Source organism: Cheilinus undulatus, linkage group 16 (assembly GCF_018320785.1).
Source record: "Cheilinus undulatus linkage group 16, ASM1832078v1, whole genome shotgun sequence".
NCBI classification, from domain to species: Eukaryota; Metazoa; Chordata; class Actinopteri; order Labriformes; family Labridae; genus Cheilinus; species Cheilinus undulatus.
In genome coordinates, this window is record NC_054880.1 from 15,298,221 (window position 1) to 15,315,985 (window position 17,765).

At 40.0% G+C, this 17,765-nt stretch overlaps 1 protein-coding gene across 1 annotated transcript in view; it reads left to right on the top strand.

Annotated features, from left to right (window-relative positions):
• Nucleotides 1-17,765, top strand: part of LOC121523945 (ephrin type-A receptor 7-like) — a 267,012-nt gene that overhangs the window by 238,354 nt on the left and 10,893 nt on the right. The window contains exons 10-15 of the mRNA XM_041809039.1: nucleotides 2,478-2,603; nucleotides 4,896-5,081; nucleotides 10,536-10,597; nucleotides 15,104-15,220; nucleotides 16,857-16,943; nucleotides 17,284-17,436. Coding sequence (XP_041664973.1) covers nucleotides 2,478-2,603; nucleotides 4,896-5,081; nucleotides 10,536-10,597; nucleotides 15,104-15,220; nucleotides 16,857-16,943; nucleotides 17,284-17,436 — 731 coding nt within the window. The remainder of the gene's footprint in view (nucleotides 1-2,477; nucleotides 2,604-4,895; nucleotides 5,082-10,535; nucleotides 10,598-15,103; nucleotides 15,221-16,856; nucleotides 16,944-17,283; nucleotides 17,437-17,765) is intronic.

Sequence of the window (17,765 nt, forward strand, 5' to 3'; positions counted from 1 at the left end):
GCCTGTTGAGCTATCTGTCAATCAAACGAGACGCACCAATCAGTCTGCAGTGAGGTTTTTCCGAAATATTATCTAAACCATTGTAGTACAAAAAAAATTCACCCCCTGTACAGTGAGAGCACAAGAAGACATTAGCTAATGAGACACATTTGGTTGTAAACCAGTTTATTTCTAGTGTAAAAACCGGCTGTTTAACAGGTGTCCAGACAGGACTTCCAGTGTTCCTGCAGCCAGCCTCAAGTGGACACTTGCGGTATTGCAATTTTTTGCACTTCCGCATTGGCTTCATTTTTCAGGACTGGAGTCTGCCGCTTGGTCACGACTCTGCCGCACCCAAAAGTACTGCCGCTCAACGCTAATTGGTCCTGTCACTTTCTAACCGAGCCCAAACTGTTCAGACTGGAGCTTTGCAATATGGATTCCCCAGTGAGAAGCATGGAAACGGGGTATCCATCTGCTTTGCAAGGTTAGAGAAAAGGGAGATGTGGATTAAAAAAAGGGGAAGATGCAGAAATGACTGACAAGAGGTAGATACAAAAATGAAAGAGAGGCAATTGCAGAGAGAGAGAAGAGGGACATGCAGAAATGATAGAAAGTTTGGGGATGCATTATTAAAAGATGAGAGGGACATGCATGAAGAGTGAGATGGAAGATGCAGAAATAGAGCAGAGGAATATGCAGAAAAGAAGAGAACAGGGAGGTTCTAAAGTAGTGAAGAGGGAGGGAAGGGAAGGAGGTGTAGAAAAAGAAAAGATGTAGAAAGAGATTAGGGAGTTGCAAAAAAGAAGAGATGGAGTTGCATTGTTAAGTGGGGGTGCAGAAAGAGAGAAATGTAGAGAACATTAATTGAGAGATTACATAGAGAAGAACATAGATTAAATAGAGATTCAGACAGACAGAAGATAATATCAGTCTCATTGAGTGTCACCATGTCTGCAGTTTACGTCCCACACATCAGGTAGTGACATACAGTTTGAGCTCTTGTGTGCCCTCTAGAGGTATTCTCTGGTAGCGTGTTTTGTATAGGCAAGTACATTCACATTCACTGACTTCTTCATTCTAACCACAAATCAACCTGCAAATATTCTAGAGGTGCTTCTGTACAGTTATTCTCATCACATATCGACTGGATAAGATAATATACAAAATCTCAAAAGTTAAAGAAAACACAAGGGTTTCCTGATGTTTAATAATGTTTCCTGTGTTAGCAGGTTGTGCAGCCTCAGTAAATCACTCCTCTATTTTCCAGGCTATTTATCAAATGTCATACTGTAGCTAGAAGGCGTAGTGTAATGTTATTTAAGGAGATATTTTTGCTGAGATACCTAAGCTGTCATCATTTACAGGACGTCCCCGTCTTGTACTCAAACTCCTAAAACAAACAAACAAAGCAACGACTCATCTACGAGCACAGCAACACTTTAAGGTTCCTCCATTTCAGCGTTTTACTGTCTATTATGTCCTCGTCCCAGTTTCTGACTGAAGATTATGCTGTGTTTGTGGGCATCTCTGATTTTGCATATGTGTGTGTAAGTGAGATAACAATTGAAGGCAGCAGAAAAGACAAAAAAATAAAATAAAAAGCCCTCATGGAAGAGCCCTGTGATCAGACTAAAGCCTCACAGAGGAAGCACAAAGTCAGATTTGAGCGCTCGGAGACTTTGATCTCTGTCTTTTTCTCTTCGCTGCTGGTGCTCACAAGGTCAAACAAATGCAAACAAAGAATTAAACTCACAAGAAAGACAAAAATAGAGTCTTTTATATCTTTTTTAATGACAGAAATGGTTTTAACTAATCCAAAACCCTTTCTCCCTCTATATTATTTAAAACTAGGGCCATTAAAACAACAGATAAATAGCCAAACAAGTCCAATTGCCATATTTATGGCTTTCCTTTAGTTATTTTGAGCCTTGATAGCAGGAAGTAGCTCCATCTTCCTCAGACATCAATGATAAAAACTCAGGTATTGATTCCAGCCTGTGGATCAAAGAGCATGAGCTTCTTCCGAGACACAACAGTTTGGTGTAATGTTGAACAATCAAGCGGAGAAAAATACTTTGTTGAATGAAAGAGAGATACTGATTCCTCCCCTGAATGTTGCCTCATAGAGCTTAGAGAAAAGCAGACAGGAGGAATGTTTTGCTTTGTGTTGAAAGTAAAAAGGGTCCCATCAGGGCCACAGACATCTATCCATGCTAACAAAACAGTAACAGCTATCTGTAAGTATTTGCCTTTACACACTTTAATGGTGTCTGCAAGAGAGAGTAGTTCCTTTTATCTGTTTTGTGCCTTGTGGGTATATGTTTTTCCCTTTTTGTATCAGATTTTTATCTGTATAAAGATCTTTCCTGTGAGTTTTACTGTGCAGAAAATCATGCACACCAAAGCGCTGCTGTCCTATTTATTTCTAAGAAAAAAAGACATTTTTGCACACAAGTTCACTTTTAAGAATGTGTGTCATATGTTTGTGTTTTTAGTTAAGATCCCCACAAGGAGGACCTACATCGACCCAGAGACCTGCGAGGATCTGATGCAGGCTGTGCACGCCTTCGCCAAGGAGCTGGACAACTCAAGCATCAAAATAGAGAGAATTGTGCACACAGGTAAGCAGTAGCACTCAAGACAAAGCCTCTTAGCGACTCCAGATATCTGTATTATATACTCATCTGGCATTCACATGCTCATTGGATGACCCTTTCCTAAATTTGGACTTTTTTTTGTCCAACTTTGTTGTGTCTGCAAGTTTTAAGTCATTCAAAGGGAACAATATGTATGACATAGAACAAAGGTTTATTGTAGTTATGGCTAAACACCAGTCAGAATCATTCTATGTTGTCAGAAACTACAGTGTCTATTAAAGTATTCACTCCTTTGCGTGTTTTACCCTTTCAATGATTTTTTAAATCAATTCCAGTCATTATAATTTGGCTTTTTTGACCAAAGAACCTCTTTGATGTTAAAGTGAAAACAAAGTAATGTCAGTAACAGCATAATAATCACCCCTTCTAGTAAGTACTTAGTAGATGCACCTTTGGCTGCAAAAACAGCACTGAGTCTGTGTGGATAGGTCTTAATCAGGTTTGCACATCTGGACACTGCAATTTTACTCCATCATTTATTGGTCATGAACAATGCTTTTCTAGTCCAGCCACAAACTCTGTATTGGATCAAGGTGTTGGCTTTGACTCGGTCACTCCAGAACATTCACCTTGTTGTCTTTAAACCTGTGTAGCTTTCACAGTTTGAGTCGGGTCATTGTCATATTGGAAACTCTTCTCCCAAGCCTATTCACAACTGCAGACTGACTAAGATTGTTCTCCAGGATTTTCCAATATTTTTCCGCATTCATGATACCCTTCACCTTTACAAGCCTTCCAGAGCCAGCTGTCAAGAAGCATCCCCCACAGCATGATGCTGCCACCACTGTACTTCACCAAGAGGATGGTGTGTTTGGTGTCTCCCAGAAACAGTATCCTATCTGATGGCCAAAAAGCAGCATTATGTTCTCATCAGAGTAAAGAATTTTCTTCCTCTTGACCATGGAGTCTCCCACACGCCTTTTGGCAAACTATAGTCAAGGCTTTTCAACAATGACTTTCTCCTCGCCATTTTCCCATAAAGCTTTGACTGGTGAAGAACCCAGGCAACAGTTGTAGTATAGAGAGTCTCTCCCATCTCAGCTGTTGAAGCTATTAACTCCTTCAGAGTAGTCATAGATGTGTTGGTGGCCTCTCTCACTCCTCTCCCTCTTCCGCGATCACTCAGTTTGTGAGGACGGCCTGATCTAGGCAGATTCACACATGTGCCGTATTCCTTCCATTTCTTGATGATGGATTTAACTGAACTCCAGGGAATGTTCAGTACCTTGGAATCTCTTTTGCATCCATCCCCTGACTTGTACTGTTCAATAATATTTTCTCTGAGTTGTTTGGAGTGTTCTTTTTTCTTCATGGTGTAATGGTAGCCAGGAATACTGTGACTGGACCTTCCAGACACAGGTGTCTTTATACTATAATCACTTAAAACTTGAATTAGGACAGTCACTTTAAAGGGGGTGAGTATGCATATGTATTTTATCTGTTTTCAGTTTGACATGAAAGAGGGTTTTTTGTAATTTTTTTGTTATCAATCATATTGACCATGATTGACCTCTACTATCAAAGGGTAAAACTTATGAGGGGATGAATGGGAACTGTTGTGGACACGTGACAGTCATGCTTAGTTAACAGCCTGTATATTCTTGGTCCAAATTCTAACTTTCAGAGATCCAGGAGCCATAAAGAACTATGTGTGGTGGTGTAACAGTCATTGTTGTGATAACAAGCAGTTTGAATGTCCCTTTAAATTTTAAGCAGGGTGAACAAAAATGCAGTTAGAATGGAGATCATGGCAAAGTAGAAATGATGAAATTCTTTGTCAAATGAAGGTAAGAGCATAAGAGGTCTTAACCTCTTCACCATTTCTGTTATAAAATATCAAACAATAGGCTTAAGCAGCACATAGAGCTGCCATTGTTGCCAGCTGCTGTAATCATGCAGCAACTAATCAGATTTTTGCACTTTCTTTAAATTAGCCTGGAGACAAATGGTAGAAACCAGCTTAGTCTGGTGATGGAGTACAGCTGATCTGGCTGTTATGTTTGCCTTGTTCTTCAGTTTCACCTGCATCTCATCTAATCTTTGATCTTTCTTTGATCCTTTGTGTCTCTCCACAGTGTCGGTTCATTTGCATCATCTCTCTCTCCTCCCCTGATCTGTTTGTATCTCTGTCTCATTCAGCGCCCACTTTCCCCTAGATTCATCTGACTTCCACCTGCATTATTGTACCTCCTGTCCCTCTGATTCTTCTTCTCTCAGTAGGGATCATGACCTCTGCTTCTCTGTCTCCCCCTACAGGCGACTTTGGGGAGGTATGCCGTGGCTGCCTGAAGCTGCCCAGTAAGCGAGAGCTGCCGGTGGCCATAAAGACGTTAAGAGCCGGATGCTCGGACAAACAGCGGCGCTCTTTTCTCAGCGAGGCCGGCATCCTGGGGCAGTTTGACCACTCCAACATCATCCGGCTGGAGGGCGTCATCACCACGGGTAAGGAGGATGGAGGATGAGAGGGAGATGGAGCAGAAGGAGGAAGGCAGATTGGGAGGAAGGGAACGCCACTGGGAAAAGAATGGGAAAACAAAGGAGAGCAGGGGGAGGATGAAAGGAAGCACAGGGCAAGAAAAATAACAGAGTGTAAGAGGATCAAAGAGGAAATGGACGGTTAGACCACCTCTGGAAGTTCATGACCTCTGTTAATAATGAGAAAAGACAAAAAAGAGAAAGTCACATCAAAAAAGAGTAGACTGGTATGGAAGCCCTGAGAGGATAAGCGACAAAACATTTTAATTTACTCTGTTTTTCCTGATAAGTCGGTTTCAGTTGTTTTCTAAAGATATAATCTAGAACTTTTTTTTTTTTTTAACTGCGAATCTCAATGCTACAACAGCAAAAAAAAAAAAAAAAAAACATCACAAAGCATTTTAAAAAAGAGGCATACATGTTTGAGGAAAAAATATTTTAGATGAAAAGTAATCATATATTTATAAAACAATATTTTTTAAACTACAAAAATGTACAAGAAAAAAATGGGAGAAAGACATTAAAAGTTTTGAGATAACAAAATCACATAGTCTAACAAAAAGAATCAGAAGTTTTAAGAATGCATGAGAGCAAATATTGGTGATAAATGTGGAAAAAATATGTTTACAAAGTCAAATATTTACAAAGAAAACTAAGGATTTTTAAGATAACAAAGGTACAGATTAAGGAGAAAGAACTCAGATTTTTTTAAGATAAAGAATTACAAATTTAAAGATTATTTTTTAATTGCGTACAAATGTCCAAGGAAAAAAAACCCAGAGTTTTAAAAATTACAAAGAAATAAATTTGGGTGAAAGAACTCAGAATTGTGCAATTTTATGAGAAAAAAAGTTACAGTTACAAAAATCAGAACTTTTAGACATTCAAAATCCTCAATATTTACAAGAAAAATAGATTTTCCCAAGACAAATATGCAAATCAGGAAAAAATATTTTTGAATTACAAAGACAAATTTACAAGAAATTTTAAAGATTAGAGACACAAATTAAGTTGAAAAATTAGAATTTTTGAGATTATAGATTTGCAATATTTATATGAAACAAAATTACAGTAAAAGAAATTTATAGAAATCCCCCCAACACACACACAGAGTTTTAGACATTCAAATATCTCAAATAAATGAGGAAAATAAAATGGAGTAAACAAATATGCAATTTTGCAGGGAAGAAAAGAAAATACCAATTTTAACAAATTCAATTATGAAATTCTGACTTTACTGAATTTGGTTAGGCCCATGGAAAAGAAAGTTTTAGGATGCAATTTTTTTTCCAAATCCTGAAAAAAAAATTCAGAAGTCTAACTAAAATCACAGAGCGTGAAAAAAATCTTCTCAAACAAAGTTTGTTCAGCAGACTTTTGACTTCAAAGTCAGAGGAAGTCTGTACATTTTGATCATAAGGTCAATGATTCACAAGATGTACACTAAAATGTTTTAAATAATAAGATTTAGTCTAAAAAAGTTAAACTCTCTCTAAAATTAAGACTTTCAGACAGATTATGAAAGTAACTCTGGTTACTCATTATTATGGGAACACTGAGGAAATAGAATGAATGAATTTCTGTCCTCTTAAGGCTTCCATAGAGATGGGTTTAGAAGAAGGGAAACAGTCTGAGCATTTCAATATCACACATGTAGAGGGGGCCATCAAGTTTAGAAGAAAACTGGTGGAGAAAAAGAACAAGAGGATTGGGAAGAACAGCGCGACACTCTGACCACTTCAATATCACACAAAAGGAGGGGGTCACAGCTCACAGCGAAGAGGGGCGTGATGGGAGGACGGGAGAAGAAGAGAAAGGTTGACGAGCGGAGAGGAGAGTAGTGCGACGGCGTCAGTGCTGTAGTCTGACATCAGCTGTGCCACATCAAGGCCCATTTTCCACTGACAGATAGCAATTGAGGTCCTAGAGCAAAAACAGGATGGAGGAAAAAAAGAGAAGGGAGGAGTTGGAGAAGAGAGACATGAGAGACAGAGAAGATGAGGTAGAGGTTAATGGGAATGGCAGGTGGAGAGAGAAGCTTTAAAGAGTTTGTGAAGTTTCTGTTACTGCCGCAGTGATGCTCAGTGTGATATGTGTGTGATTTTGTGTGTGTGGCGGCGTGCCCGAGCCCACTCCGCGCTCAGTAGGATGGCAGCAGATGTGCAGGGTACAGTAATTGGTGCTAGAGACCCAGCGGGGCTCTGAGATCCACTCCAATCTCTCCCACCATCACGTGCACACACATATGCTCACTTTCTTTCACTTTCATTGACACGCACACCTGCTCGCTCACCCGCTCACTTGGCATGAAATCACACATTCCCACACACAAACACAGCACAGACACAGAAACACTGACTACAAATCACCTGCTTTACATCACTTACCCCCTCTAGATCCTCCCCCAGCCCTCGCTCACTGCACCACCTGCAAATGGCCCCCGCCTCCTTACTAATCTTCCAATACTTTCACCATTATTCAAGGCCACATGACAACACAACTATGTGCCTTGTAATTCAAACATCCTCCTCCACTTTCTATCTCCCCGTTCAAGCTCTATAAACTCCTCTCTTTCATGAATCACTAGCTTTTTAATTTCCTTAATGGGAAATTCAAGTATAAGTTACAGTAAAAGAGAAACAAGACAAAGAAGGCATAGAAAAAGCACTGAGTTTGTGTTGACGCTCATTAAAGCTCCTTTTATGTATGAAAACAGATTCAAAGTTTGAAATGACACAACTCATACTACCTACAGTAGCCCTGTACATCTATTATTCAGAGTAGTTCTTAGAAAAATGAATGACAATGTTGACATTCAGAGTTGATTTTAACTCTTTAAGTGTAATTTTATCTCCATTCTGAGTGAAAAAGTCTTCAGTGTCTGAGTTATTTGACAGTGTAGATCCACCAGTAAAAAAGGAGTACTCTTACACAAAAAAGTTACAAAACTGAAATGTCCTTTTAAGTAGTTTTATTTCTAAGTAAGGCAGAGGCCACAACAGACCAGTGTTAATTTCGTGGACTACAACTATGACTAAAAATGTTAGTCGACAGCCTTCCCATGACGTAAACTTGACTAAGACAAGCAAAAATAGATCTGTGATGACTAAAACTGACAAAAAGTAAGTTTAGTTTCCGTCAAGATGACTAAAATTAAAGTATAATGTAGTTTTCGTCTGACATTCAAAATCTGTGATATTTCACCTCTGTGGGTAAATCTGTCAAAAAACAATGCAGCTGTAGTTATTCTGCCACTCAGCTGTAGAAAGCAGGGATCCCAGGTTTGGCAGAGTGAATAGAACACACTAACATGACTTGGTACCAGATTTAAGCAAGAAAATAAATGCTTGGACTAAAAGTATAAACAAAAATGTGAGGACTTTTTATGGACAAAAACTAGACTAAAATGTTTTGAGTTTTCGTTGACTAAAACTAGACTAAAACGAAAAAGGATGGAAATGACTTAAATGTGACTAAAACTTAAAGACATTTCATATAAAGACTAAGTCTGAAATAAAAAATAGCTGCCAAAATGAACACTCTAACCGGTGCAAGGACATTTTTTGAGTGCTGACTCCTCGGTTTTGTATTAGTCTTTGCTTCATCTAAAGAGTTTTCTGCCTTGCAACAGGTGTTGAAACTCAAATAAGTATGAATGTTTTTTGCAATGTGATAATAATTAGGGATGTATGATGTATCATGATGATGTTATGAAAATCTCACGGTGTGAGGACACCTCGTCCACCGTACGATGAATTACACAAAAACAACTACAAATGAAGACGTGGAAAAAAAAGTGACATTTGCATTCATTAAACAACAATAACAATAATTGTCTTTGAATGTTATAGTATGTGCAGTGAAGTGCCATAGGTGTAAATGGGGCTTAAAAATACAAGCTTATACATCAGCTTCAGTGTAAGACCTTTGTTGTCCACCACTGGAACACCTTTGAGTCTGCATATTCACTGATATACCTTGTGATCTGTTGTTTGTTAATGGGTTCTCCCTCACCTAGCATCCACCATTTTCTTGCCGTTAGGCCAAGGCAGCGAGTGGAGTACAGGGGATGATTCGCTCTTCTCCACAAGAAAAGAAAAAAATTAGACTTTTGCCCTGAAAAGCAATAGTTTGAAACTGTCACATGTCCACAATGATATTGAGATGCTTCTGTCACAGCAAAACCACACAATTAACCACACCATTACATCTCTATGATAAACCGTAAATAACCCAAAATAAGAGCCAAAGTGAGAGGAAATGACACACTGTGGTGTCAGAAAGTGCACTTTCATGTGTTATAAAATAACTCTATGCAATATAACTTGGCCAAACCTGGGCTGCCTGTTCAGAGAAATATAGCATCCATACATGAGGGACAGCCAAACGGCAAGGCCACCAGTGTCCATGGAGTTTAAAGTCGATGTTCTTGATTTTTTCAGATGTTTGACATGGAAGGAGGAAGTGTATTTCTTTGTCACTGTCTCTAATGTTGAACAGTTACTGCACATGCTGTGTATTCTTGTAAATACAATGAATTTTTATGTCTTCCAATTCAAACCCAAATTGTTGGTCTCATGATTTATCAAAACAATAGAGAGAAATTCAGCCAATTTATAATCCCTTTCCCCTAAACCCTTTGTCTACTGACTGTATTTGTCATCCCAGCCCTGTGCATCCATCCACGGTTAAACCTCTGAATCACCCTCAAGTCCAACTTGCATTAATTACATAATGGCTTGTGTTTTACTGCAGCGTCTCCGTGTGCTGACTAACAGTTCCCGAGTGTTGTTGGTCACCTTTCCAAATGGCTTCCTAAGCACCCAGTGAAACTGGCAAACCCTGAATCGCTGATTTCACAACGCCAAGCTATCATTTTCCTATTCTGACTGCCAAAAACCGTCCGAGCTGATAGCCTGTCATCCTAGATTTATATTTTTAGATATCGAGCTTTATCTTCCTGTCTCAACCTCCCATAATCCCCTGCTTCTTTCTCCTTGTTTCTACTCTCCTCTGACTGCTGCAGTCTTATTTTCCTCCTCTGTTCACTTCATAGCACTGCTGGATCCCTGCCATCTGCGCCGGTGCCCAGTGTGTGTCTGTGTGGAGTGTATACAAGCGTGCATACCTGGAGTGTGTCGGTGTGAGTGTGAGTGTTTGAGGGTCGTTAAACTTGCTGAGACAGCCGGGGCAGCACACAGGTTCTCCCGGCTTCAGCACAGTTCACTGGGTGAGGAATGGCTTTGCACAATGCCTGCCGCGCTGCCAAGTGGACTGGACTCACTTTATTCTCTCCCTCTCCTCCCCCTCCCCCCGTATCTCTGTCTCTATTACCTCTCTCTTCTTCCCTCCACTCTCTCCATGCTATACAAATTTCACTGCACTTTTATTCAGCTAGTTTCTGTCTTTGTTTTCTTCCAGGCAACACCATGATGATCATAGTGGAGAGCATGTCAAATGGATCCTTAGATTCCTTCCTCAGGGTGAGTGCAGGTTGTGTCTAATATGCCACCAGTGCACCAAATTAGACCAAATTGATCTCCATCAACAATGGGTGCTACTGCTGTGGTCAGTCATCCTCTTCCACTCAGAGCAATCATGATATGTACAACCAATCTTTGAGGCAAGACTCATTGGTTAAAAATAGTGATACAGTGACAAATTTATGTTGGAACTGACAGAAAAACAGCTGATTAGCTAGCTAAACAAGGTTTTATAAGGCTAGATTACGATCTGTTCACAATCAGGTTAGTAACATGGTGATTAAAACATTAAGATTAAAAAGAAAGTCATTCTGATGGGTGAATATAACAAAAATAAAAGGCCTTTTTTTTATTTGTGTGAATAAAATTTTGGAGGGGAAATTTGTTTTCTGAGCTGTATAAAATACATACCACGTCTATTACACAGTGGCTTCCTAACCTTGTTTTCCTTGGGATCCACCTACTTGTGTTTATCAAAAGCTGAGCTCCCCTGTGACCCACAAAACCATATGAAAAATGTCCAAAATAAACATATATTTTAATATTTAATTAAATAAAGCTTAAGGAACTAATGGTGACCTAGAAAAGCACTCAGAGAGCGCAGACCTCCACCATTAGCCCTATCTCCCAGTAGTGAAGAATCCTTTGAAAACATCCCTTGATCCAGACGGTGATCCGGATCACTCCCAAAATGTAATTCACCAATTACTCCCTCCCCGATGGGGTGGAGACACAGTGAGGCAAAGCACTGGCTTCGCTACGTGTAGACTGTCATGGTGGAAGCAGTCATGGTCTCACCGGACGACTGAAGGTCATGGCAGAGGGTGAATATTCCTCTATTTCTCCCAGCATTGTGAGTATTCTCGCTACAATTCGCTGTCTTTCTCTCTGTTACGCTCCGACTCTACTCCTCAACCGGACGTGCGTCTTTCAAACTCTATAAACTCCAAAACTTTGAATAGAAAGACACCAAAAACATGCTGCTGGGATTGAAGTTACTCATGTCCGCCATCTCCTGGTGTAAAGTGGTAACAGCGCAGACCTCCGCTGTTAGCCCTATCTCCCAATAGTAAAGAATCCTTTAAAACATTCCTGGGTCCAGACGGTAATCAGGATCAATCCCAAAATCGAACCAGTTCTTCCTTATGCCATTTCTGACATTTCCTGAAAATTTCACGAAAATCCGTCCATGACTTTTTGAGTTATGTTGCTAACAAACTAACAAATAAACAAACAAACCCACCCGATCACATAACCACCTTGGCGGAGGTAATAATGCCATAACACATTGTCATTAGTGATAGTTAACCCTACTAGGGATGCATGAAATTGTCGGCCTGATATCGGTATCAGCAGATATTAGCTAAAAAAGGTAAATATCAGTATTTACATCTGATATTTTGGCCATGAATATCAGCATACATCAACTGTAAAATTTGGCCATATATACTAATAGATGAGAGGAGTTTTAAGCTGGACCAACAGACTTATGTAAGTTGAATCTTTATTCATCCTCATTCTTTAAACATTTTAAAGTGTGTTTTAAGAGAAAAGTTTGTTTTTCATCCTCAAACCTTAAATTTTGTTCAAAGGACAGAATTTTAGTTATGTTAAACATATTTAAATATTGGTATCCATAATGGTATCGGCTAAAATGAATCTGTAAATATCAGCATATCGGATATCAGCAAAATTCAAATATCATGCACCCCTGATCCCTGCATACAGTAATGTGCAGAACTTTTAGATATGTTTGGGTCAAAAATTGAGGCTGAAGTAAGGTTAAAATGTAGTGAGTAAGCCACCTGAGGGCACCATTGGGCGAGAAGGAGGATTAACACAACCCCAGGTATGCTCTGGATGTCCTTGAATCACACCAGGGACATAGAAAAATATCAAAGTCCACACCTTTAGGATGGAGTAATGGATGGATGTGTTGAGTAAGAATGGTGAACAGTCCAGAAGGGTAGTAGGGTTGCCACAAACCCCTGGTTGTGCTGTGGATATATAAGGGCCTGGGGTGAAAAGGCCCTGGTAAAAAAGATGAACTTGACTCTGACTGCCCTCTTCCCCCTCTTAAGCCCTGGGTTGTAGCACATCAGGCCCGAAGATGAATCCTTAGCACCCTACATGCCAAAAATGTATGCACATGACTGTATGTGAGTAGGTGTGTTGATATGAGTATCAGCATTGACCTCCAGTAGCCAGCCTAAAACCATCAATATTCTGGTCAGGGCACTAATCCATATTGTCAATATAAACTTTCCCCAGAAACTGAGCTGATTATCTGAGATTATTTTGCGACAATTTAAAACAAAATTGTAGTTCTAGAAAAGGGCAGAAAAACAGAACAGTTTAAAACAGAACATTTTTAATGCAACGACAACTAAAGGACATTCAAAAGACATTAAAATAAAATATGTGAAAATATAAGAAAAGACATTCAGCAAAGAAGGATCTAAAGCTGTTTTGCACTCAACAAAAAAAAAAAATCCTGACTAGTTTGGATGAGCTGCAAGTGAGAATGCATATGGCTGATTTTTCCAGCCTGACTTAGCCAGGTTTTTCTCTGTCAGCCATCCAGTAAAATTCTTAGCCGTACTCTCAGTGGAGATGTTAGTACTCAGATTACTTTTTTAATTGTTGTAATGGGTAATGTAACTCATCGTTTTGCAATCCACATAGTCCATTACTTGTTTTTTTTCATAATCGTAATCTGTTGCAGAAAAACTGCTCTTTGTGTCATTTTTCAACTGACATTTGGACAGAGTAGTTGAAGGGCTTAAAGCCTTTGTCATGGAAAAAGTATGCTACTGCCATTCTTTTCTCAGTAGGTAACAAGTCACTTTTATAAGTAGTGCTACGCAACACTGGACTTCATAAAGAAGTTTTTCTAAGTGGCTAGTTGGTCAAAATTTGGGTTGACAAACTTGTTTGGGTTTATTCATGGAGAACATCCCAAAAATGTTGGTACATTTTAATGACTTGCTGCATAAGTGAAAGCATGATATGTGAACACAGAAAATAGCTACTTTCCCACTGCCTCTCTTTTCCGTGTCTGTTACGCCTTTGTTCCGCAACGCCGTTCTGTATGAAAGCAACCGTTCCGCAATGGTGGGGTTGATCTCGCTCCACCTCTGATCCAGATTGAGAGGTAGTATCTGAGCTGTAACACCTCTTCCACAATGAGTGGAAAAGGACGTTACGGCATTCCGCAACGGCGAGTGTGCGCTGCTGATTCCATAAACGAGAGATTTTAAAACCAGCGTGGTTTAATCGAGCGGCATTTCATCGGAGAAAACATTAGGGGAAGAAACAAAGAATAATGTGGATTAACTGGAGAGACTGAGAGATTAGAGAGCTGATCATACTCTGTAAAGGAGAGGAGAAAGCAGACACATCTCTGCTCACAGCAGCGTCTGAAAAGTTCCATGATGTGTTCAAGTGAGCTCGGTACTCTGAAGTTTCCGACCTCCGACGTAAATAAGTGCGCTGTGACACTGCATAAAGTCGGACCTCCAACACAGAAAAAAAGTCTATTGTATCTAATCGATCAAAATAAATGTTCATCTTATTTTACCCGCATTTCATTTAGAAAATACAAAGTTTTGAACCGAGAAACCCACAGTTTCGGGTTTCATTGAAAGCAGCAGCTCAGGCAGTGGCTGCCATCTGATTAGGGGACGCCGGGGTGTGTGTGTAAGCTCGGGTCTGCACGGCTCTGTTACACCTTTGTGTGAATTGCTCATTGCGGAACAGAGACGGGCATTCCTTTTCGCCTTTATTGCGGAATCTCTGTGTAAAAACAGCTAATGATAAAGCTGTCTCATAATTTCTGCTTGCACACAACTGTCATTATTCGTCACTACTAAATTTATATTAAGTTTATATGTATCTATAAATACATAAACATATCATCAGCATAAGCAACTATGGGCAATCTCAGACACTGGAGTGTAAGTGTAAAAGCTGTGGAAGCAATCAGTGTGTTTCTGCCAATTATATATAAATATTGATGATTGCTCTGCATTGAATATTTAGAGCAGTCAGTGCTCAAATGTGGGTATCACAACTGTTATCATGTAGCATAAAATAGTTCTGAGACAAAATTAAGCTCTATAATTATCCTCTTTTTTAGAGCAAACAAGACATTTTGCTCTAATAAATCTAAATTATTGTGTTTGAGTCCCAAGGCACACGTTCTTGTGCTTATTACGGTAATAAGGCAAACGTAGCATAATTAACAGCACAAATGGAGAGTTTCTGCTTAAAGATGCTGTAAGCTTTCTGTAAACTGTTATTGTGCCCCTCTGCTCTGTGAACCACCGCTGCGTGCTTTATAATGATATGAATTAATGGCCTGTTTGTTTTTTATTCTCTCAAATAAAGGGATTCAGCTCAGTGAGCACAACAATGGGCTGCAGTAACAGATGTCGCCTTTTTTCTCTTCTCCTCTCCTTTTCTTTTACTTCCTATCTCCTTTCTTTTCCTCCTGATACCCTTTAGAAACACGAGGGCCAGCTGAGTGTGATGCAGCTGATGGATATGCTGGCCGGGGTGGCGTCGGGGATGAAGTACCTCACAGAAATGGGCTTCGTCCACAAACGGCTGGCCGCACACAAGGTGAGTTTGGGAGGAGATGATGGAGGAGAGCATGCACAGGGTGATGTATGTCTCAGCCTGCTCCAACTTTTCACAGCTGAGTCACAGAGCAGTATTTGTCCTTGTCTGCAAATATCTTTGACAATCACTTACCCGTTGGTTTTTGGTGAGGCTGAGCATGCGAAGCTGAAAATGACGTGGTGATGCTGACAGAACCAATCAGGTTTCACTCTTAGGGAAAGAGTCTGTCCTTCAAACTGAGAGTGCAAGAGAATAAAGAACAAAGGATTGTGATACCATGCTAGTTTGGTAGTGACGGGGTTATTATGTTGGAATGATCCACAGTAAGTTGAAACCCCAGCATAAGGTGGATATCAACCTTCTTGCTCACATAGACTTTCTGGTATGTGTCCCGCAGTGTCGCGCAAGCCCTTCAACAATATATTCAAATCTTTTCAAGGGTTTTATTCTTCAACTTTTCAACAATATGCTCCATTTCATTTGTTCTTTTATTTGTTTTTGCTCCTAGGCTTACCATTAGCAGTTGGGTGTAAACCATTTAACAAATCATTCTGCGTCTTCCATAGATTGTATCATTAAATTATTTCAGACCCAGCCATAGCAGTTTGGCATCAGCCATTCAGTTTGCAGAATTCATGATTGCTGCAAGAGTCTGAACAGTCGCCCATATACACCTACAGTACTGTGCAGGACTTTGAGGCATGTTTGGGCCAAAATTGAGGCTAAAGTGGGCGTAGATGTGGCAGGTAAGCCACCTGAGGGAACCATCAGATGGGCAGGAGGGTTGACACAACCCCAGTTGTGCTCTGGATGTCTAGATGTCCAGACAAATGAAATGAAATGGTGTCAAGCTTGACCATGGCTGCTGAACAAGACATATGCATGTTGACAGCTCTGGGCTGTGGCACATCAGGCCCCGTGATAAATCCTTAACGCCCTAAATGCCTAAAGCTTATGCACATGACCGTTTAACTTTAGTTTTTAATGGCACAATGCCAAACCTGGTTCAGAAAAGTCATCATTTTTTCATTTTTGATTTGGCCCTTGGATCTTGACTCTTAACTAATAGCATTATCTTTACGTTTTTTGTATTTAAGATTTTAAATTGCTAAAGACCCTGTTTTTCCCATTTATCTCATTCATTTTAATAGAATCTTTTTATCCAGAAATGGCTTAGACGGGCATTGTTTGGGTAAAGCACCTGGATAAACTGCTCATATCAGCGTGTCTATCAGGTGATGATAAAAAATGATTGCTGAAAGGTTCTGAGATTGGTTCCACATCAAAATGCCCTATTTACAGCAGAATTCAACAGCATGGCTTATACAATGATTTTGATAAATTTAGCTCTTTCTAGCTTTTTTTTATATATACCTCATCAGAAAGGGTTATTCTTAGATTAGCATAAGTTTTGGTGATATGACTGATGGTTGGACCTGTAAAAGTTTAAGTGCCTTAACCCTCACTTCTTTGTCTTTATCATCAAAAGTTAGGTAGAGATAGAATTTCAAATATCATGATGACCATATTCTTTATGTGTGATTCTGGTTTTTACACATGGTCACTGGCTTTCATATTGTAGTTTTTTCCCCCTCCTAATGAATCTAATGCTAATCAGCTGATTTTACCCACTCAGGTGCTGGTTAACGCCAATCTTGGCTGCAAGGTGTCGGGCTTCAGACCTTTACAGGAGGACAAGATAGAGGCCATCTACACCACACTGGTAAGAGAAGACTTACAGTCTATGTTCAGCACTTTAAGTTCCAAATTAATAACCCTCACAGCGGTACAAAGCCTGTTAGAAAGTTCACACATGTAGGGGTGGAATTTGTAATCCAATGAGCGCTAACATGTCATGTTAGGTGCGGTTGAGGTCGGATAATTAAGCTGTAAGAAGAAAAATCTCTGTGTTTTATATCACTGAATGTTTGGAGTACCTCTCAAGGTGAACCCACTCATCTAAAGATTCGTTTGATCTCTTAAAAATATGTTCAAAGCTTTTCAAAGAGAATATTAAAGCTTTACTTTTCTGAACTCTCCACACCCCTTCTCTCTTCCTGCAGCACGGAGGAAAGAGTGTGGTGTTGTGGAGCGCTCCGGAGGCCATCCAGTACCACCGCTTCTCCTCCGCCTCGGATGTCTGGAGCTTCGGCATTGTCATGTGGGAGGTCATGTCCTACGGAGAGAGACCCTACTGGGATATGGGCAACCAGGATGTGAGTGTGTGGAAGTGGAGAGATAGGAGGGCACTTTCCATTAATCTCTCCCTCCATTTTTCATATAATATCACCACTCTCCCTCCCTCTCCCTTTCACCTCCTCCTTCAATGAACTCCATGCCCGGCTTGGATCTTATTAAAGAAAAGCCAAGAAGCCACAGTACCTCTGAAAGCTTTCACAGGGTCTAAGTCCCCCTCTTTAAGTCTGCATCAGCTCCATGACCAATCCTGTTTTCTCTTAAGGACGTGTTGACCCCCTTCTGGTGGCCCCTGCCTGTCCTCGAGTGCCATCCTGTTCTTAAAAGTGTTTAAAAATCCTCTCTGGAG